This window comes from Triturus cristatus, chromosome 10, assembly GCF_964204655.1.
Source record: "Triturus cristatus chromosome 10, aTriCri1.1, whole genome shotgun sequence".
NCBI classification, from domain to species: domain Eukaryota; kingdom Metazoa; phylum Chordata; class Amphibia; order Caudata; family Salamandridae; genus Triturus; species Triturus cristatus.
Window position 1 is genome coordinate 679,222,120 of NC_140593.1, and position 22,781 is coordinate 679,244,900.

Here is a 22,781-nt window from a genome sequence, read left to right on the forward strand (position 1 = left end):
ATTTCAGTGCGAAGGAGTTTCGCCGGGGCGAATAGAGCAGTCGTGAGCGCCCACGGGGTAGCGAGGGCAGCCTCTACCGCGACGTGAGGTTGAAACGGAGTGCGGTGAAGCCAAAAGTGAAGAAAACTGGCTTGAGCACTAAGGGCATACAGCTGGAAGTCTGTGGCGCCAAGCCCGCCATGCGACATAGGAAGAGTGAGGATGCTGTAGGCAATGCAAGGTTGCCGACCGGCCCAAATTAAGGTGATGAGCAGAGAGCAAATCTTGCGAAAAAAGTGGGCGGTTAAAGGGATGGGGATATTGCAAATGGGTATAAAAACTTCGGAAGCACCACCATTTTGGCGATAGCGATGCGCCCAGCCAGGGAAAGTGGCAGCCGGTTCCAGAGAGGAATCTTAGACTCGAACCCGTCCACAGCACGATGAAAGGTAACTTTCCAAAGTTCATCAACGTCCCTGCTCAACCAAATGCCCAAATACCTAGGGGGCTCCGATGCCCACACAAAGGGATAGTCAGGAACAAAGTGTGTTGTAGCATCCGAAAGAGGAAATAGTACCGACTTGCTCCAGTTGACCTGGATTCCGGAGTAGCCGCCGAAGCGAATCACCACACGGACCAGTGGGTTGAGGTTCTCCTGGGGATGGCGGACATAAAGAGTGATGTCATCCGCATACATGGAGACAAGCAAAGCGCGAGCTGCAAAACCAATGCCTCTCTGGGTATGGTGTTGCCGGAGACGAGCCACGAGGGGTTCCATGGCGATAGCAAAGAGCATGGGGGACAGCGGACAACCCTGCCGAGTACTGCACCCGATGGGAATGGGTTCAGAAACCAGTCCATTAATGTGGAGACGGGCAGTAGGTAGAGTATAAATAAGCTGCACTTTGCGTAAGAAAACTTGGCTGAAGCCCAACCGGGGGAGGAGATAAAACAAGAAGGGCCAATCCAAGGGATCGAAGGCCTTGGTGGCGTCGAGCAGGGCGGCCACTGCCGGGAGCGCGGGATTAATTTGATGGATAATGGAAAAAATGGTCCGGAGGTTGTGAGAGGTCAAGCGACCGGGAATGAAGCCGGACTGATCTGGGCGTGCGACGAGCGGCATGAGGGGTAGGAGACGGGAAGCGAGCAATTTGGCAAACATTTTATTATCTGTATTGATGAGGGATAGGGGACGGTATGAGTCTCGTTGTTCGGGTGGTTTATCTGGTATAAGGAGCAGAGTCAACCCTGCCTCGCGCAGTGGTGGTGGTAGGGGGGGGGGAGGGGGGGGGGGGGGGGGGGGGAAACAAACCTGTTTCAAAAGATTCATTATACATGGAGGCTAAATGGAGAACCAAGAGCGGGGCAAAAGCTTTATAGAAGGAAGCCGGCAGGCCGTCCGAGCCGGGGACCTTGTCACCAGGCATGCTGTTGATTCCCACGAGAATCTCTTCTTTAGAGAAGGGCTCGTCAAGATATTCCCGATGGGACTTGCCGAGCCAAAGAAGCTGAAGGGTGTCGAAATATTGGTTGAGTACTTCACGCGGTGGCACCGATCCGGCCGTGTAGAGTTGTGCGTAGAAGTGCCATCTTTCTTGCTTGGTATGCTCCCACTTTTTGCTAAATTGCTGAATGTACTTTTACTGAGTGTACCCTGGACTCCTGCCAATCAGGTGCCCAGGGCCTATGTTCTTTCCTTAAAACACACAAACTCCAAATTGGCAAACCCTGGCCACATGTCAGCCCCTGGTAGATGGTACCCTAGGTACCCAGGGCCTTGTGACCAGGGAAGGCCTCTAAGGGCTGCAGCACCCATTGTGCCACCCTTAGAGGCCCTGTACCCTTACACACACACACTGCCTTTGCAGGCTGAGTGTCTGGGTGCAGGACAAAATGAAGAGTCGACATGGCACACATCTCTGTGTGCCATGCCCATCACCTACACTGCCAAGGCATATGTCAGCCACCCCTCTGGCTGGGTGCCTTATGCCCATGGTGTGGGCACAGGAGTAGGAGCCCTGTACCCCTACAGTAACCAGGTCCATTCCCGGGCACTGTAAGTGCAGTGCTGCCATTTAAGAGTACATGGTGCTGAGAGCTCGTCAAACACGAGCTCCACAGCACCATAATGGCAACACTGAAGACTGGGAAGTTTGGTATCAAACTTCTCAGCACATTAAACACACACACTGATGCCAGTGGGGGATTTAATGTACCACGCACCACAGAGGGCATCTTAGAGATGCCCCCTTTCCACTAACCTACAATCCACGTCTGCTCTGAGGCTGCCCAGGCTGCCACACAGCAGACACGTTGCTGGACCCCCTGGGTGGGAGAGCCCCTGCTCTCCCGGGCCTGCAACAATGCACATCCTGGGTGAGGTGAGAAATCTCCTCCCCCAATATGAGCAAAGGGAAGCTTCAAAGGCATGCCGCCTCTAGGAGTTTCCCCAGGCAACTGCAACCCACTCTGGCGGGAAGCTTGGCCGGAAACCCCATACAAGGACAGTGGATGTGCCAGCCTGCCCACCCCACCCCTCAGGTGGGGGAGGCGAGGTGAAGCACATCTCCGGGCTCTCGCCATCTTGAAGATGGGAGGCCCTACCCTATCAGGATTAGACTAATACCCCCCTCCCACAGGAGAGAGGCAGGATAGGGACCCATTGGTCCCTGGCCTTCACCTACCTGTAACGCCCCATAATCTAGTATTTAGGGGCACCCTGAACCTTCCTTCCCCAGATTCCAGATTCCGAAACCGCAAGAAGAAAAGAAGACCTGCCCTGCAGCTGCAAAGGAGAGGGAGACACCAACTGCTTTGGCCCCAGCCCTACCGGCCTGTCGACCTCGGACTTGCTCCTGCTCCAAACCCGGTATCTCTTGTGGCCAGCAACCTCGGAAACCCCGGAGGACCTGGCTGCCTTTGAACTCTGATCCCCTGGGATTCCCACGAGTAGAGGCTCTACTCAGAACCTACCTTTCACCCCTGGCAGCAGCCCGGAACCGCGATCCCAGCCCACTCTGCACCCGCCAAGCCTGGCCGGTACCGGAGTGAACTAAACCCACGAGGACGACCCCACGGCGACTGTGACCCCGAGTCCGGCACCCAAGGACCCCCCTCGACTATCCTGAAGAAGCCTGCAGCCTCAGAACAGAGTGCCACCCCAACCGCGATCAACAAGAGGGTAAGATTCCCGACGTCAAAAGGCACCCCTGCACCCGGCGCCCCACGGCCCCCTGTGCCCAATCCCGGGGTACTTACCTATCCTCCAACTACCCAACTTACCCCTCGAAGTGGTGGTGGCACCCGAAGAGTCCTCGTCCCCGAGCCTGCAGTCTTTTTCCAAACCGGAGATTTCTCATAGAAATCAATTGAGCGCCCGGCGGCTCAAAAGCACCCTGCACCCAGACGCCCGAGTGGCCCTGGCTGTGAAAACTCCACTCTAACTTACTTCCCCACTTGCCCTGAGTAAGTGACCAGGAGCCCAGCTCCCACAGCCGCGTGGTTTGCCCGACAGCAGCCACCAACCCAGGCCCCCGTATCCCTCATAGGATAACATTGGGCCTAACTCTCTCTGCACCCGGCCGTCCTGAAACCGCTGAGGGTGAACTAACTGTACCTACCTGACACTGGGGGACCCCTGAGTCTATGCCCAGAACTTCAACTCTGCCAGTCAAATACTTACCCTTAAACCGCTAACTTCATTTTCCTCATAGGGTAACATTGACTGTTTTTTTCTTGGAAATTCTTCTAAGTGTGAACTTTTCAAAACTCAAAATATTCACCAAAAATCAGCCGAGTACCAAAAACGAATTTACTCACCTGCTCTTAGGTGAGCTCCCAGTGCTGGATCTTGGTGCCCAGCACTGACTCTGAAAAGTACCCACAACTATACTTACCTTTAACTCATTTTTCTCCTATAGGAAACCATTGACTGCTTTTCTGTGAAATTTCTTCAAAGTGTTGATTTCTGCAATTTCTAAATATTCCTAAAAAATCGTATAACATCTGAAAACGTAATTACTTACCTGTTTTGGATAAATGTCCCAGTACTGAGTCTAGACACCCAGTACTGGATTACAAAAGTAACGATAACCTACTGTACCTGTAACCTACATTTCCTTCCATAGGGAATCATTGATTGTTTGCTCTGAAATATTTTCTAAGTGCTCACTTTTGAAATAGCTAAATATTAGTTAAAAATCATCACAGTACCAAAGTCGACTTTCAACAGCTGATTTTGAGAACTGACCCAGGACTGGATCTAGGATCCAAACCTGGAATTACAAAAGTATTCTACAAAGTAATCTGTTGCATATAATTTGAATTTATCATTGAGCTCAATGTATTGTGTTTAGAAATAGAGTTGCCTATTGCAACTATTTGTAACTGATTACTAAAAAGTCTATTGCATATACAAAAGTATTTTTATGAAACATCTCCTGTCGAGAAAGTATATTTTAATTCCAAGTGTTGGTTCTAAAATAAAACAAGCATATATATTTTTATATACAAACCATTGGCCTAGAGATCAGTTATTGAGTGCAGGCTGAGTGTCTGGGTGCAGGACAAAACAAAGAGTCGACATGGCACACATCTCTGTGTGCCATGCCCATCACCTACACTGCCAAGGCATATGTCAGTCACCCCTCTGGCTGGGTGCCTTACGCCTATGGTGTGGGCACAGGAGCAGGAGCCCTGTGCCCCTACAGTACCCGGGTCCATTCCTGGGCACTGTAAGTGCAGTGCTGCCATTTAAGAGTACATGGTGCTGAGAGCTCGTCAAACACGAGCTCCACAGCACCATAATGGCAACATTGAAGACTGGGAAGTTTGGTATCAAACTTCTCAGCACATTAAACCCACACTGATGCCAGTGTGGGATTTAATGTACTAAGCACCCCAGAGGACATCTTAGAGATGCCCCCTCACAGCTAACATACAATCCACGTCTGCACTGAGGCTGCCCAGGCTACCACACAGCAGACACATTGCTGGACCCCTGGGTGGGAGAGCCCCTGCTCTCCCGGGCCTGCAACAATGCACATCCTGGGACGATATTAGCCAATGGGCGGTACCGAGAGGCTCGAGCAGGCGATAGTGCGCTGTGGAATGGAAAGAGAGGGAGATTAATGTCATTGGATGAGCAGTATGCGAGACTGTTAGACCCGCTCTGATTGGTAGGGCTACGGCGGGGGGTGTGTTTGAATGGCGAGTACGGATAGATCACCTCAGAATTAACTCGTGGCTATATCGTTGGCATGGAAACGCATGCATGGTTAGTACCCGTGCGGTAGTGGCGCGATCGTCCAGATGATGATATCGAAGTGGAAGTTACTCTGTGCTGGGGCGTGGCTTGTTAACATGGAGACTGAGGCTATGGTGGTCTCATGCTGGAGCATGTATAATGGAGGCTCTGAACAATAAGGGTGAGCGGCGCGTACAAGTAGTGGAGAGCCATTAGAGGAAGGCAGATCCCTTCTGTCATTGGATGCTTGTATGATCACAAACCCGAAACACTCCTCTGTGCAATGAGCATTCTCTAGTATCAATAGAACACTACCATACCACGAGAAACATTCAACAGCCAAAAAGCGCTGTAGTGAGTTTAAAGCCCTTTGAATGGCATATCAATGGTCTTGGAATGGACGGTCATTCATCCTTAAGTTAAATTAAAGCGTGTGTGTCTCACATGTCATTTATGCTCAATTCAGGTACACAGTACGTGGTCATAACGTATTAAGTGTGGAAGGAGGGCTTGAGGAACTATAGTTTAGTGTATGGGCCCGGACCATGCATATAACGTGAGTCTGGGCGAAAACATGTATATATCGTGGTCGAGGGATGGTATATTCTAAGGTCATTATTCCTTTTATCGTATCAGCTGTAGCCAGGGGATATCATCATTGAGACCCTTCTCATGGGAACGGAGGCGGTAGACCCATCGTTGCTCTCTAAAATGAAGGTCTTTGGTGAGGTCGGACTTCTCTTTTCTCATGACCTCAAGTATAGTCCAACTGAGGTCTGTTTCTTAGTGGTTTGCTTCGGAGAAATGCCGAGTCAACTTAGTATTAGTTTTTTTGCACCTGATCGTACTTCGATGTTCATTGATACGAGTTCTTATCTTCCTAGTCGTCATTCCCACATATTGGAGCGTGCAGGGACATGTTAGAAGATACACAACATTCTCCGTGTTGCAGTTACTGAATGTTTTGAGTTTCCAGGGTTTTCCAGTGCCTATGTCTACCTCTTTGGTGTTCTTGGTGAGGTTACATGAGTTGCACATACCACAGGCGAAATGACCTACTACACGTGGTTGGTCCCAGAGTCTAGATTGTTCAGTGTCCTCCATTGTAGTCATCTGGGCATGTACCAACTCGTCCTGTAAGTTTCTGTTGTGTTTAAATGCAAAAAGGGGGGTTTCCCATTGTTTCCCTGCGCTGTTCAGTATATGCCATCTCTTTTTGATGATTTTTTGAATGAAGTTCGATGCTGGTGTGAATGTAGTGACACATACTGGTCTATTTGTTTTTACTTGCTCAGTATCTTCCAATAATGCTTCTCTGGGGTTGTTGCTTGCTCTTTTATTGGCCCTCTTCACCATCTTTCTGGGGTAGTTGCGTGCGATGAGTTTGTTCTCGAGATTTTTCGCCTGTTCTTTGTAGGTTTCTTTTTCAGAACAATTTCTTCTTATTCGTAGGAACTGACCTACCGGAAGGTTCTGTCTGAGGGCTTTCGGGTGATAACTTTCATATAAAAGTAAGCTGTTCTTGTCTGTGGGTTTATTGTGGACCTTAGTTGTTAACCCCCTACCGGTGAGTGTAATGTCCAAGTCCAGAAAGATAGCGTGGTCCTTGTGGATGGAATGTCTGAACTTGAGATGTCTGTCTTGGGAGTTCACCCAATGTACGAAAGCGGTTGCATCCTCCTCTGATCCATGCCACACAATCAGTTCATCATCTATATACCGTTTCCAAATCTTGAGATGACTTAGAAACGGGTTCACCGGATTGTTAATGAAGTCATCCTCAAATTGTTGGACGTACAGACAGGCCATACTGGGGGCAAAAGTGCTCCCCATCGAAGTACCTGTTATTTGATGGTAGATGGTCTGTTCATACTGAAAAAAGTTTTCTGTGAGGGCCAGTTCAGCACATTCCATAACGAAGTGTTGGGGGGTGATGAAATCCCATTGCCTACGTAGAATGATGTTCTCTACGACTTCCAGTGTTCGTTGTTGGGGTATACTCGTATACAGGGCTTCGATGTCCATAGTTATGAGCCAGTCGCTAACGGGATCTATCTCCAGATCTCTTAGGAGGCAGAGGACATCTTTAGTGTCCCTTAGATAGGATGGAGCCTCCTTTACAATTGGCCGCAGGAACCAATCACAGAATTGTGACAAAGGTTCCAACACAGACCCAATCCCTGATACGATGGGTCTCCCTGGGGGGGGCATCCGGTTCTTGTGGATTTTTGGGAGGATGTAGAATCTTGGCATCCTAGGTTCAGTATTGGTCAAGAAATCAGCTTCTTGTCTCGTGATCCAATCATTACTGAGTGCTTCTTCCACTATGTTCTTTATTTTAATCAAGATTTGTTTAGTGGGATCTGTTTGGTGTATTGCATAGCTGTTGTTATCAGCTAGCAGTCGTAGACACTCATCCTGATACATCGTGCGATCCAAGAGGACTGTGGCGCCCCCTTTATCCGCTGGTTTTATAACGATGTTGTGGTTATTTTTAAGTGCTTGTAGGGCCGTGCGTTCACTCCCCGTAAGGTTATTGAACCCTTTGGTGTTTTGGAAGTCTATGTTCTCAATGTCTCTGAGTACAGCCTGTTCGAATGCAAGTACTTCACACGAGATATTCTGAATAGGGGGTTGGAAGGTTGATTTCTTGCGTAGCCCTGTTGATTTCCTGCTGTCTTCAATGGTTTCTGTTGTGTCACCAAAGAAGTCGCGGAGTTTGAGTTTACGAAAGAATTGGGCCAATTCCATATTAGGTTAAAGGGGTCATTTCTCGGTGTGGGAACAAAGCCCAGACCTTTCTCAAGGACGGACTTTTCTTCAGTTGTGAGGGTGTGTGTACTGATGTTAACAATATTTGTTAGTCCCTGCTCGTTGAGGGCATCTCCGTTCTCCCTCTGCTCCTGGTTGTCATCCCTTGTGGTTGTTGTTGTTGGTCCTCCCATTGGACCCTTGCGTTTCTTCTTTTTTGTCGGCCTCTCCCTCTGCCCCTGCCCTGGAATAAAAAAGAAGGGGGGCCGGGAGGATAGCCAAATCCTGGTGGGAAATAAGGCTGTTGCCAGTAGCCAAAGGGAGGGGGTTGCGGTTGTTGAATTTGCATCAAAGGTTGGTAACGGGGCTGTCTTCCAAAAGGTGGTCCTGAGCCCTCATCGCTGCTGGAGTCACTCCTTTCATCTCCTGAACTGAACGTCCAGTTCTGGGGGGTTGGTCTGAAACGTTGTTTTCTCTCTGTTTGTTGGGGGGCTGGCTTGTCGTAATGTTCATCCGTTGTGTATGGATAGACTGTTTCCTTACTGAACTTCAGTACATCTTTCTTTAGTTTCGTCAGTTTCGATTGAGTCAAGTATTCTTTGTATTCTGAGTGGTCTTTATTAATTTCATCCAACTTCTTCTTGAAGGTTGATAGTTGTACTGTAGTTTTTAGCCTACTCTCGCTCTGCTGGATCGCAACTAGGAGAGCATCAGCCAGTTATCTCGCGGTGTTGATAATGAGGATGAGCCAGTCTTTTGTACACTTCCAAGCGATGCTGGACCAGTTGATTCTAAACTCTTTGTTGTTAAGAAAAAGTCTGGGCTCATTGGTGACAATCAATCCTCTCGGGGCTGTATTTTTCCGGAGATATTCTGTCATAAATGCCCCATGAAGAGCTGTTCGTATTTGCTCTTTTTTCTTTGTGGATAATGCTTCCCACTCATCTGAGTTTTGTACTGTTTGCGTGACTATGGTTTCCGCTAGTAGAGATGGTGTGTTCAGAATCTCTGCTAGGACTTCATCCCCAAATGAGAGTTCGGTGTCCATCTTGAAACTAGGGTGGTTGTAGACGTGACTCTTAGTCAAATCTTGGACTCGGACCTTAGTGCCCAAGAACAGACACACAATTTGTCTGTTGTGGTTTATTCTATTAACAGAAGGCTGTATAATAGAACAAATCCCTTATTATAGGGAGAGTACCCCTTGGTTTGTTCCCACAGCCATCAGCTGTACATAATCTAATCACAAGAGAACTCCACTGGATGTGTGGAGGAGGGAACAAGAGGCATGGGGTTCCGGGACACCGGGAAACGCTCACATGCTAACAATTATCGCGAGTTGCTCCATTTACCTCTATTAAGCACCCGTAACTAACCTTTAAATACTCCGCCCGCTCCCTGCCATTTCTACCTTCGGGAGGACCGGGAGCGGACGTATAGGTTTCGGGACGCATCGATCATAAGTTACAGTAAGAGTGTGTTTGAACTGAAAGGCTGTGGAGTGTGGAAGATAGTGTGGGTATGTGCAAAGATGTAACAATGTTCACTCATCATATGAGATTGGATAAGATCACGACTTAGTTCGGTTTGGGAAATTCTTCTCAAACATAAACGCTTTCATCAAGAATTTGTTTTTTCATGTTTTCTCTTTCAGAGGAGACAACTGTGGTTTCTCTCCCCCGCCCCTTCCCCCATGGGACAAGTTGTCCAATTAACTAGGGTAAGCCTGGTAGCAGCATCGCCTGCCACCATATTTTCACACTAGTGTACACAAATAGAGTGCCAAGAAGTCACGTACACACTTTTTTCACACACAACAATCAATGCATGCATTGTCTTTCTTCTTTCTTTTTTCCTTACAGGTACAAATGACCCAGCGAGTTACACTATTGTCTTCCATAATCTTTATTTCAGGCTTCACGTAAAGCAGCTCAAATACGGTGAAGTGTGACCAACGCCACACTCCCGCAGTGGTAACACCTTACCAAAATCGGTAAGAACGGAGCCCCCTCTTCTTTACTTCTAGGTCCTGATGAATGCCACGGACCCACCTGGGCCACTTAGGCAGAAACAGGTCGACTATCCCTAGACGGTTGGGAACAATAACCATCCCAATCACCGTCACACCTTTATTTTAATATCATATAGTTTTCATTTCACATTAAAAAATCGCTACTGGGGGGCGTGGCCAAGTAAGATGGCTGACTGGTAGTGCACCGAGTCAGCTCCGGCCCCACGGACTCCTGTGAGCGGCTAGACGGGGGCTCTGGACTGGCGCACTGCGAGGAAAACACTCGCGGGACACCTGTGGAGGCGAATGGTCCGGCGGTGAGGATGAGGCGGCCCCGGTGCGGCTAGAAAGCGAGCACTGATCCGGGAGCGATGACCGAGCAAAATGGCGGCGGACGGCCACGATCGCTCGCCGAGCGGCGGCTCACCCGGACTCAGGAGAGTGACTGGAGGCTGGTCGTGGTGACCGCGCAGCGGGAGTGACCGCCGCGGCTGGAGTGAGGCTGAACCTGAATCTGCCGGCGCCAGAGAGCGGGACAACGCACGGGGACACCTTACCGTGGGACGTGCATGAGGAGGCGGAGATTGCGGCCATCACGGAGCCCATGAGGAGGGACGGAGGGCCAACAGGAGATAAGTGGTCCGCCCTGACGGAGACCGAGGCAGGCTGGAGGGAGCAGGGGCGCGGGGGGCAATCACCGCGCGCCCGGGCGCGAGACGATGCCTGACTCCAAGATGGCGGCCAAGTAAGACACCTGCCGGCATCGGGGGAGCCTCCGCAGCACTGGTTCTCTGGCGCGCTAGATGTGAAGGGTGCTCTGAGATATAGGTGCGGGTCGGCGCTGGTGAGGACTTTCTGAGGCACGGCACGTGGGACCAGCTGAGTGCCTGGAGGCGGCGAGCGGAGACAAGTCGGTCCCTGCTCTGGCTTCCGGGGTCTCGGTGGCTGAGTAGTGGTGGTCGGACGCAACGGGGCTATAGAACTGGTGGAGGCGACGTCGTGAGGCACGGAGGGGACGGTCTGATGGGGAGGTCGTCCCGTGGGCCCCCGACAAAAAAGGCGCCGAAGCCACAGGAAAACCGCGTGGCGAAGTACTTCCAGGCGCTCTCCAGCACTGCAGACGAGGGAGGTCCAGGCGGAGGGGACAGCATGGCCTTGACGAAGGATGACCTGGTGGCTACGCTCCGGGACTTCAAGAGGGATTTATGTGGTGAACTTAAACGGGACCTCCACGCCAGCCTGGACCAACTGCGTGGGGACCTGACGGAGAAGCTTGGTGATCTGCGCAGTGATGTGGACGCCGTGGGGTCGCGAATCGTGGAGGAGAAGGTGCAATCCCTGGATAGTGCAGCTCAGGCTTCCCGGTCGGAGTGCGCGGAGCTTCGCGCTCAGCTGGCGCAATCTGCTCTGAAGCTGGAGGACTTGGAGGATCGTTCCCGGAGGGAGAATATACGGGTGAGAGACTTGGAAGAAGGCGCAGAGGGTCCGGACCTGGAGGCGTTTATTATAGGCCTCTTTGGAGAGGTGGTGAACAGGCCAGACCTGAAAATAAAAGTGGATCGGGTGCACAGGGTCGGACCACCGGTTCACGGCGAACGCCGGAGACCTAGGGATGTCCTGGCAAAGCTGCACGCCTTCCCAGTCAAGGAGGCCATCCTGGAAGCGGCTAGGAAGAAGAAGGAGGTCTCGTTCCAGGGCCACAGTTGCTCTCTATATCAGGACTTGTCGCAGGCCACCCTTGTTCGGAGGCAGCAGCTCCGCCCGGTGACCAGCAAACTCAGAGAGGACAATGTGCGCTATCGTTGGACCTATCCCTTTGGGCTCAGCTTCGAATGGCAAAATAAACGACACCACATCACAGACTTGGGAGATGGGCTGCGTATCCTGGGCCTCCCGACGGAACCGGAGGAAGGAGGCGGCCCGGGGCCATCCGGGACAGTGGCAGTCGGCTCTCAGGGGGAGCAGTGGCGCAGGGCGCAACGCCAGCGAGGAGGGCCCCACCGTGAGTAGAGGTCGCGAGCTGGAGGAACGGGATTCTCCGGGATGCAGTTCAGGAACGACCGCGGGGGGTCCTCCGGCCGGGAGGGACCCGGGAGCCCGAGCGGCGAAGCCAGGTGGCTGGTGACGAGTCTGTGACGGCTCAGCGGAGAGATGCGGCAGTCTCCACAGGGACACTGAGGTTACATGGACACTGAGGTTTTTGTTTTTCTCTATGAGCCCTTTGTCTGGCACACACGTTGTTGATGCTCTGCCGGTTGCATAGCAAGTTGATGAGGTTAGGAGTTCGATGGGGCGGGGTCTTGGTTACTTTCCCTGGAACTACCCCAGGCACGAGGGGTTCCATGGCTGGGTTCTTGTGGTGGGGGGGGATGTGGGGGGGTCGGGGCGGGGGGGGGGGGGAGGATGACAGGGGTAGGCTGCAACGAAGACGTAGAGAGGGTCCGGGGAGGGACGGCGAGACATTAGAAGGGGGGCCCGGGGGGCGGAGGCGGACAGGCGCTGAGGTCTGGTATCGGCGGATCCCACAACACGGGGTGGAGAGGGGGGTCTACACTCACTTAAGATGGTGACGTGGGCTACATGGAACGTGAAGGGCCTGAACTCGCCCCAGAAGAGACAGCAGGTCTTGAAGTACATTGTGGATCGGCAGGTCAAGGTAGTTGCTCTGCAGGAAACGCACCTTACAAGGGAGGATGTGGGTAGGCTCAAGCATAGGGCATTCCCGCAGATTTTTCACTCAGCGGCCACCACCAAACATAATGGAGTGGCGATATTGTTCCATAGCTCAACACCCTTCCAAGTCGTGGATTCACAGAGAGATAAGGAGGGGAGGTGGCTCATGCTCAAGGGGCGGCTTCAGGGCCAACTATGCACCATTGCGGTCGTGTATGCTCCGAACACGGGTCAGGCGGTGTTCACAGCGCGCATGTTGGGGTCCCTGGGCGGGTTCGCGGAGGGCCCCATCATTCTGATGGGGGACTTTAACTGCCTGTGGGATGGCGTCCTGGACGGCTCCCACGTTGCGGGGGCCAGATCATCAGTGTTTTCCAAGCGAGTCAAGGACCGCTTCGATTCCCTAGGTCTGCAGGATGGGTGGCGGGCTCTCCACGAGACGGCAAAAGACTATACTTTCTATTCCCATGTTCACCGGACTTACACTCGAATAGACTACATCTTCATTAGCCAGGCATTAGTGGGGAAGGCGACAGGGGCGCAGATTCTCCCCATCTCGGTCTCAGACCACGGGATGGTTCTATTGGAGCTTCAGTGGGGGGTGCGGGCCGTGGCAGATGGTACTTTCCGGGGGCCCTCCTGCGAGACCAAGTGCGGAGGGTGGAGCTGACCGAGGCCATAGGGGAGTACTTCCAGGACAACCCGCCTGAAGACACCTCACATCAGAATACGTGGGACGCGTTCAAGGCGGTGATGAGGGGCAAATGCATCCAACTACAGGCGTCGCTGCGGCGACAACAGGCATTGGAACGGGAGGCACTGGAGGAGGAACTTAGGGGGTTGGAGGGCAGACATAAAGATAAACCCACTCGCGACCTGCAACGACGACTCACGGCGGTGAGGGGTAAATTGCGGGCGATTTACAGCGCCAGGGCGGAATATACCTTGCTGAGGCTGCGCCGCGCGGGGTATGAACAGGGGGACAAGGTGGGTTCTCAGTTGGCTCGAAAGCTTTGCATTCAGCGGGCAAAATCCTATGTGGGAGGCATTCGGGTAGGGCCAGACCGAGTCACACACGAGGAGGCAGCGAAGACTAGAGCCTTTAGGGATTTCTATGGTGAGCTGTATGGGGGGAGCCCGCTGGCGCACGACGTACAAACGGCATATCTCGATGGGGTGGAGTGCCCCCAGCTATCAGCGCTGGACCGGGAGCAGCTGGACGAACCTATTTCCGAGGAGGAAGTGCGGAATGCCATAAAGCGTCTCAAGCTCCACAAGGCGCCTGGGCCCGACGGCTATACCGCCCACTTTTATAAGCACTTTGTAGACGAGCTCGCCCCGCATCTGACGGCCCTGTTTCGGGCGGTGGCGAAGGAGGCGAGAGTGTCCAAGTCAATGGCAGAGGCGGTGATTACGGTCCTGCCTAAACCGGGCAAGGACCCGCTGGTGTGTGCATCATACCGCCCCATAGCACTTCTGAACCTAGATGCCAAGCTCTTCTCCATGATCCTAGCTAGCCGCCTGGATGACCTGCTGCCTCGATTGATCCACCCGGACCAATCGGGCTTCATTAAAGGGCGCCAGACGCACGATAATATATGGCGTACCATCCACCTTATCGAGAAATCATCCAGATTTAAGATTCCAGCTGTGCTAGTAGGATTGGACGCTGAAAAAGCGTTCGACCGCGTGGACTGGCCCTTCCTCTTCTTGACCTTGCAAAAATTTGGGTTCGGGGACGCTTTCATGGAGATGGTGCGAGCTAACTACAGCCATCCCTCCGCGAGAGTGGTGGTCAACGGGACACCTTCCGAGCCCTTCCATCTGACTAGAGGTACTAGACAGGGGTGCCCGCTGTCCCCTCTGCTTTTCGCCCTCAGCATTGAGCCACTAGCCATTCGGGTGAGGGAGAATGCTTCCATTAAAGGGATTCGATTTGGCGGGGAGGACCACAAAATCTCCCTCTTCGCGGATGATATTCTGCTGACTCTGGGGGAGCCACATGTCTCTCTGCCCGCGGTGCAGGGGGAATTGAGGGACTTTGAGAGAGTGGCAGGGTTCAAGGTCAACATGACCAAATCCTACATACTCAATCTCACACTCTCGAGAGCGGAGGTGGCCTCGCTCAAATCCCAGACGACGCTCTCATGGGCCCAACACTCGCTACAATATCTAGGGGTGCAGCTTACGCCGACGGTTTCGGGACTGTATGGGGCCAACTACACCACAGTTTTGCCGCTCTTGCGGCAGGAGTTGCGGCGGTGGACGCCCTTGTACATATCTTGGTTGGGGCGAATCAACGCGGTGAAGATGATGGTGCTGCCCCGGGTCCTTTACTTGTTTCAGGCCTTGCCGATCCCGCTGGAGAAAGCATTTCTTCCGCAGCTGAAGACGTTGATCACTCAGTTTGTGTGGCAAGGAGGGAGGGCCCGGCTCCCTTTCACGGTGCTTCGGAAACAAAGGGCGGACGGAGGGATGGGGCTGCCGGACTTTGAGCTTTACTATCAAGCGGCCCAATTGCGGGTCGTGTTGGAATGGACGGTACGGAAATCGGAGAAGCATTGGCTTCATATGGACCGCGCGATAGCCGGCAGATCCATCTGGGATCTGCTGTGGAAACCGAGGAGAGATAGACCGCCGAATGCATATCTTAGCACGCCAACGCGCACTACGTTGGAGGTTTGGGATAGGGTCACGCGGAGAGAGGGGTGGACGACATTCCCTTCACCATATACCCCGATACACTTTAATCTGGCCTTCGCCCCAGCCAGAGAGGAGGGTCCCTTTGATGGGTGGCGAGAGGGAGGGTGTCTAAAGCTGGCGGACCTATTCGACAAGGGGGCGTTCCGCTCGTTTCAGAACTGTAAGAGTGAATTTGGGGTCCCCAACAGTGAGCAGTTCCATTATTTGCAGCTCAAACACTGGGCCACGGCGCCACCGTTAAGGGAGGCGGGCTGCCGGAGCCTCACGGATATGGAGAAACTGGTTTTGTCACGGGCGGGCTCTATGAAGGGGGCAATCTTGTCTCTCTATGGGATGCTGCTGACTACACTACACACACCCAGGGCCAGACATATGGAATTCTGGGAGCAACTCCTGGGGAGAGGGATAACTGAAGCTGAGTGGAGGGGCTTGTGGCGGGATATTCCCAGGCATAACTTGTCGGTAGGCTTATGGGAGGCTCACTACAAGACCATCTTTGATTGGTACCTATACCCCACAAAATTGGCTAGGATCTTCCCGGGGACTTCTGCACTCTGCTGGCGGGGATGTGGTCTCCTCGGGGACTTCACACATATCTGGTGGGACTGCCCTAGTATTCAACCTTTCTGGGCAGAAATTTTAGCGCAGATTAAAGAGATTTTGGGCTTTGAACCCCCCGGGGACCTCGCTCATGTCATCCTGGGTCTTCGGGGAGAGGACTGGGAGGGGGTGTCCAGAGGAGATAAAGCTATATGGTGGCTCTGCGTGGGGGCAGCTAAGCTCACGGTGGCTGCGGCATGGAAGAAACAGGCTGCTCCCGCTATGTCACTGTGGCATGCCCGCCTGTGGCGCCTGCTCTCGATGGAGCGTCTGGCGGTGTGCTTTAGGGATGATCCCACAGCCTTTGAGGAGTCTTGGGGCTCGTTGTTGGCCTACTTATCTAGGGGCCTCCCGGCAGCCGTCTTCCCGCCCGCGTGGAGGACGTTGCGTATCTTCCGGACCTGGCACTCCACAGACTGAAACTGTTTCCCCTTTTTTCGGACGCTTTGCAGCAGCCTCTGGGGGGGGGGGGGGGTGGCGGGAGGGGGGTAGTGGGGGGGGGTGGGGGGTGGGACGGGGTACCAGAGGAGTCTGAGGAGGGGTTCCCATGGGCCGCACATGGAGCATCTGAACCACCTATGGGGCATTCTGCAGATACCTATGGCCAGGGGACACCCGGCAGTTACTTGTTATTGTATGACTACACATGTGCAATGATACTGTTGTTATGAAAATCAATAAAATTGATTGCTATAAAAAAATCGCTACTGACTACTATAATGATTTTTAACTTCACTCACATAGTCATGGGCCCCCACTTAATCACTTAGAAGTGCATCCTTGTCGTCAAGTGTATGCCCGCCCTCCATCAAACGAAGGTTTTGGAGGGCGAGGACTGGTCAATGATGAAGCATGACACCAGGTGGTGTGTGAGACCAGTCCGTATCTTTTTGTGAGATGCCCACACTCACGACGTTCTTGTAACTCGTTTGGGTTATCACACTAGGAGCAGCTCTTTTGTGGTAAACACTCATAAGGGATACCTAGACTCTCTACACAATATACCTCTTTTTGGTATATTAAATAAAGAGCTAGATTCCTACAGTCTGTGGTAGTAGTACTCACTGCGGTCCTCTGCAAGGGGCGTCTGGCTAGCGGGTGTCCTTTGGCTTTAACGCCAGAGGCCTTCGATAAGAACGCATTTTCATACTTGACACCAGACACACCCGGCTACTGCATAGCTTCCTCCTCGCCCTCGCCTTCGCCGAAGAAATCTGGAATGGCATCATCTTCCTGGCCCTGCGCCATTGAAGCTGAGACAATGTGACGCGCCCGGCGGATGTGTTGTGTCCTTTTGTTCCGGACTGGAAGGCATGCCGCGCAGTATTCCTCTCGGTGTTCACAGAACAGACACAGGTTACAAAGTTTGTGCAAGTCTGTCCAGGAATACTTTGCATGGCAAGATTGGCAGAACCAATATTGAGTCCTTTCCATCACATAGCCATTCTCATCTGTTGAGGGTGATGGAGTCGAAGAAGCAGAACACTGCTGAGGGAGTTTGTCGATCTTGAAATAAGAGCAGTGTCAAAGTAGCACCAGATGGTAGATCGATGAAAAAGTAGGGTTGCTTGGACCATTGAGGAACGGTGGCAAAGGTCCAGCGAGAGCACCTAGTGAAGTTGAACCAGAGCGGCTGAATACACATCTGAACACGACGGTGGAGAAAAACAATCTGATTATGGCACCAATGCCATTGCACCTTGCCAACAATAGGTGGAGTCACTACACCTTGTGACTCGAAAAGACTTCTTCAAACAAAAACAGGTTGCACATGTATGAGCCCAACAAAAGAAGGCAGGAGTAGCACAGCATGTGAATACAGCTACACATGCCATGAACATACAGGTTCATCATGGTCTGCGTTTGCATCATCTCATAGATAAGGCCTACATAGCATAAAAGAGTCAGCGTAACACTGCTGTTAATGTAAATGGTGAACCTACAAATATAGTTACTTGGTCACTACGGCTACACATTTTTTTAAAGTTCAAGGACTGGCCCATAGTAATACTGTCTTGTCCACATACCACAAAATGAATGATGCAATAGGGAGAGCCTTGAAAACTGGAGGCAATATATCCACTCCAAAGGGACTTGTTTCCAACTGACCTTGTATGTAGAACTGGGAGAAGCCACAGGAACAGTTGACATTTACAAATGTGCTTAGAGTGGCCCTCATCTCTTCTTGATTATTGCTAAGAACTGGAAACCGCTCGGTGCAACCTGTGAGAGAAGGAGAAAGACTTAGGCAGAATGGTGATGGCGTGAAGAGGTGAGGTAAGCATGAGGCTGGAATAAGCCCAGAATTGACAAAAAGACAAACGTGTTGAGAAAGAACATACACAAAGGCATATTACAAAACTGTTAGAAGAAAAGAAACACTGAACAAGAATGAAATGGCAAAACCTTGACAAGGAAATAGCAAAACCATGATAATATACAAGTGGGAGAACATATAAAGCAGAGAAGCACACAAAAGTTGGAAAATCGACAAGGCCGAAAGCACACAAAAATCCAATTCAACAAAAAAAAGTGACACCAGACTGACATGTAGGACTCAACAGAGCTATTCACCAGTTTCAATACAGGAAAGACACGGATGCACCATATCAAGCATAAAAAGATTCCCACAAGCAACAAAACTCAAGTAATCAATAAGATCAAATATAAATTGGTCTTGTTTCAAGCGGGAGTTTCCTCACAGTAGTACTTGCAAGAAAGAAGAAATATTAGAACTGTCAGAAATATGGTAGAATGGGGATAAGAGGCAAAAACACAAAGAAAATGGGTACAAGGAACAAAGATACAAAACAAAATACAGACTAGAGAGAGAGGATGGTTACAAAACACAGTCACAAGAAAGAATAAACACAATATAGAGAGGTATTTATGACTCGGGTATGACGGGGAAGGAAATGCAAGTAAAACTAGAGGAAGCATCAAGAAGGAAACGCTGTAGAAAGTAAATGTTGGAATGGGCATAAGAAAAATTAGATCCGCTAGGAAACAAAAAATGCTTGCCTCATAATCCCACCTTTACTCCGATTTCAGGGCAGATAATTACAGAAAAATGATTCTGCTAGTATATTTAATGACACAATTTAGTAACACATTGTTATAATTATGACAGTTCTTGTGTGACACATATTAACGGGATCCCTTGGTTTCAGGTAGAGAAGCAATAATGTAAATGTAAATGTGCAGGAATTTATATAGCGCAAATCACCAAGCGGTCTCTAAGCGCTTGCTTAGGGAACCCGTCCTGGTATTCCCCTGTGAGATAACCCGGCAGGGCATCCGCAAGGTGAAAGCCAGGCATCCCACCGCGAGGGGCCCATGTGGAGATTAAGCAAGCTATTGCCCAGAGTCGCAGAGTGTGAACCCATGACTTGAGTATGCACTGGAGCGAGAATTATCGAGTCCATGGACATTTATGGACTCAAGACCCAGCCAAGCCGGGAATTGAACCCTGGTCCCAGGCTGACCTCTGCTTCCAGGTCTGCCTCCTCTAACCAGTGAGCCACACTTCTCCATAATGCGGACCCATCCCCCATTCTACTGCTTAAAAATAGCCTCTTGACGGGTCACTTAATCCCTCCATAGGCCAACTAAAGAGGAGTTTGCATCCAGTGGAGGCAATGCTAGTGATCAAAAGTTGGCCATGACATGCACAGTAAGAGCTCATTGACAAAGGTGGCCACACATCTGGGAAAACAAAGTATACCTGCAATAAAGTCAATGCAGGGAATGCATTGTGCAAGGTCCTATTATGAATGGTAGCAGCAACCTTATTCTTGTCATGGCAATCTTGATACAAGAAAGATGGTGGTGTGGGGAAGAAAGGACCTAATAACCAGCAAACTACAAGACAAAAAGGGATAAAATAGTGTGAAGCCTGTTCTTTGGGTGGTAGAGCAATCAATAGTTTTGTGGCAGTATCCCTAGCCGGCACTGTTATTTACCAATGTTATGTACCGCTGCCCTATAATCAGATAACCAAGATACTAAGTTCAGACACTTAACTCACCAGGGGATTTCAAGCATTGAGGCTTACTTTAAAAGGTGGTACATGATTAGAAAATAGTACTGTAATAACACACAATAAGTGCAATGTCTGGTTAGCTCTGTTACTTCCAAAATTGACAAGCAGGTGTCACAAAGGATCTAAGATTATACACAGAAATAAAGCCAGACGGTACTAACAACTTCTGTGGCCTAAATGTGATTCCAAACATGTTGATAGCATTTACATGCCAGCCTCAGACTTCTAGCATGGAGTACTTTGGACAATTGTATCCCATGTAAACATTGGGCGTTCCTGGCAGCCTCTTGGAGTTCTCTATTATACTACAATCTTTGTGCATCTGAGCCAGTCAATGGAACAAAGATGCCGTGCATAATGCAACAGTGTATTAAGGTTTGTTGTGATACCTATGCCCTAGTTTCACAATGTCCTTGGGAGCAAGTCTGAAGAACTTAGCGGTGTGGAGTCAGTGCAATTGAACCACATGCACAAAATTTCCACAGCCTAGTAAGCCCACACTATGCCAACTCAAACTGAAATACAGTCGGAGACAAAATCATACTGTGGCTATTGATGGTACCCATTAGTTTGGGGCTGGTACAGGCTCCTCAAGCTCACAGTCGTGCAATGCATCTCTGCAGGTTTATGATCTGTGATCTTACAGTTGCTTCAGGGGACAATTTTCAAAGTGACATTTAAACTTTCAGCAAGCTAGGCCTTGCTCGGTGTTCACTTGGTCAGAAGTCTTTTCTTTTCCTTGCAACAGGCATTTCAGCTTTACCTTCTTCTGGTACAGGACACATTAGAAGGGCTTCTACCAGGGTCTAGGCATGGTCCTGTAGTGGATGGGGGGCAACTACCATCAATATTGTATCCCTAGCAAACATCTACTTTGGAATGTTACATGGAGTCCTCTTGAAACCTAGAGAGGGTAGCATTTATTTAAAGCTGTGAACGCTTATTGTAAGCCATAGCCAACAGAAATGCCAGCTTGAATTAACATTTAAATATCTCATTCAATCAGGATGGAAACCCTCGACTGACATTTTTTGGAGGAGACATAAGAAGGATTGGTTTTAAACTGTCAGGGAAGTTGTTTTCGGGTTGTCTTCTGACATTCTTTTAGTTCATTTAATTGCTGGGTTTTGACCAACAGAGATTGTACAACCTATTGTGTTACATCTACAGGTCCTTTCAATATCTCTAATGCTATAGCCAGTTATCTTTCTCAAACTTACCTACTAACAATGCATATGCAATTAGCCATCAAATCTGTGAGTATCTCGATTATCCTCACAGGCCAACATATCAATGTCTGAAGTTAGGAACATCTGTTGAACAAAAGTATGTTTGCCTTCGGATGACAGACTCCTGTATATATATTGTGAGAAGTTGGCCTGGTATATGCGGACCACTAATTAAAGTGGGCACCTTCTACCAGTCAAAACAACCCTTATTGATGATTAGGTTTAAGACAACCTTTATTGAAAGCTATCCTAGTGGTAGCTATGGAGAGCAGCCTTCAGGCTAAGTCTCGAAGGAATGTAAAGCAGCTTGTTTTACCAGATCTGAACCTCCTGAATGACGAAATGAAAAGAGAACCACACAAGGAATATATCAAATATATGTTTTTATTACTAAACACTCTCTACTAACCGCTTTATGGGATTAGAGAACAAAGCACACAATATTAAATCACTATAACGACAGTAAATAGCACAATACACAGTGGGCTTCCGGGGGAGACCAAACCATATTCTACGACAGTGGTATAACTACCAGGACTTGACTAGAGACAGTGCCTAGAGCACGTAGAATTGCTGGAACCCCAAGGAACCACCCAAAGTAGTGACACTGGGGGGACCCACGGAGGACTGGTGCAGTGTGAGAACACAGACACGAGCTCCGTACAACTCTATTGGAAAGTTGCGGTTGAAATTTTAAAGATTAAGGACACTTCGGAGAGGACTTTAAGCAAACCCAGTTAAACATAGAAGGTTCTAAGGCCAGCACCCTTGAGAGTTCCGAGATACCCATGTTACCTATCCCAGAGGAGCCGGGTGCATAGGGGTCAAGTGATGTCGGAAACCTTAGTCGTTTTCAATGGTGTGATGCGGAAAAGTGCTGCTGCCGGGAAGATGAAAAGTGTACGGTGGACTCCAGGCCTGGATCAGAGGTGAGAAGAACCTGAAAGCAGAGGGGACCGAGTCTGGGTCACTTCACTGTGACCAGGGGCACGATAGACGAATGCCCACCGATGTCAGGCGTTTCAGGTGAGAAGAGGTGAAGCTTGACTCTGCAGCCACAGGGACCAGGAGTTGTCGACGACGACCAAAGTCCGGAGGTGAGCTGTCCCACGAAGGGTGTCGAGTGCTGGGGGGTCAGTGTCCAGATTGAACACCAACAAGCCTTGGCAACTGCAACCCACACGGTCAGAGGAAAGATGCTTCAGTGAGGACCAGCAAGGTCCTGGGGACTCTCCAAGCTATGGAGAGTCAGGGCACATCTGAAGCAACCAGGAAAGCCCACGCAAAGTTAAAGTTACCTTCACAGGGACCCACAGGTCGACGGATCAGGGATCGCGAAGGGATCTCGAGCTGAATCACAAAATACCAGCCCACGGAACACTGGTGGAGTGTAGGCCAGAAAACTTTGGTGGAATTACTGCTCGGGGTCAGAACTACAAGTAGCCCAAAGAACAACCTCAGGGGTTGCCAAAAAGCATATGCTGCTGCAAATGTATGCGGTGCACAGGGGTTCGGGTTGCATGGTCCCCACGAGGGATACGGGCCTCA

The 22,781-nt window shown here is 50.5% G+C and overlaps 1 protein-coding gene across 1 annotated transcript in view; it reads right to left on the bottom strand.

Annotated features, from left to right (window-relative positions):
- The window catches only part of LOC146789901 (uncharacterized), a 427,419-nt gene that overhangs the window by 109,258 nt on the left and 295,380 nt on the right, over positions 1-22,781 (bottom strand). The window contains exon 11 of the mRNA XM_085628175.1: positions 18,072-18,185. Within this exon, the coding sequence (XP_085484301.1) occupies positions 18,072-18,185 (114 nt within the window). The remainder of the gene's footprint in view (positions 1-18,071; positions 18,186-22,781) is intronic.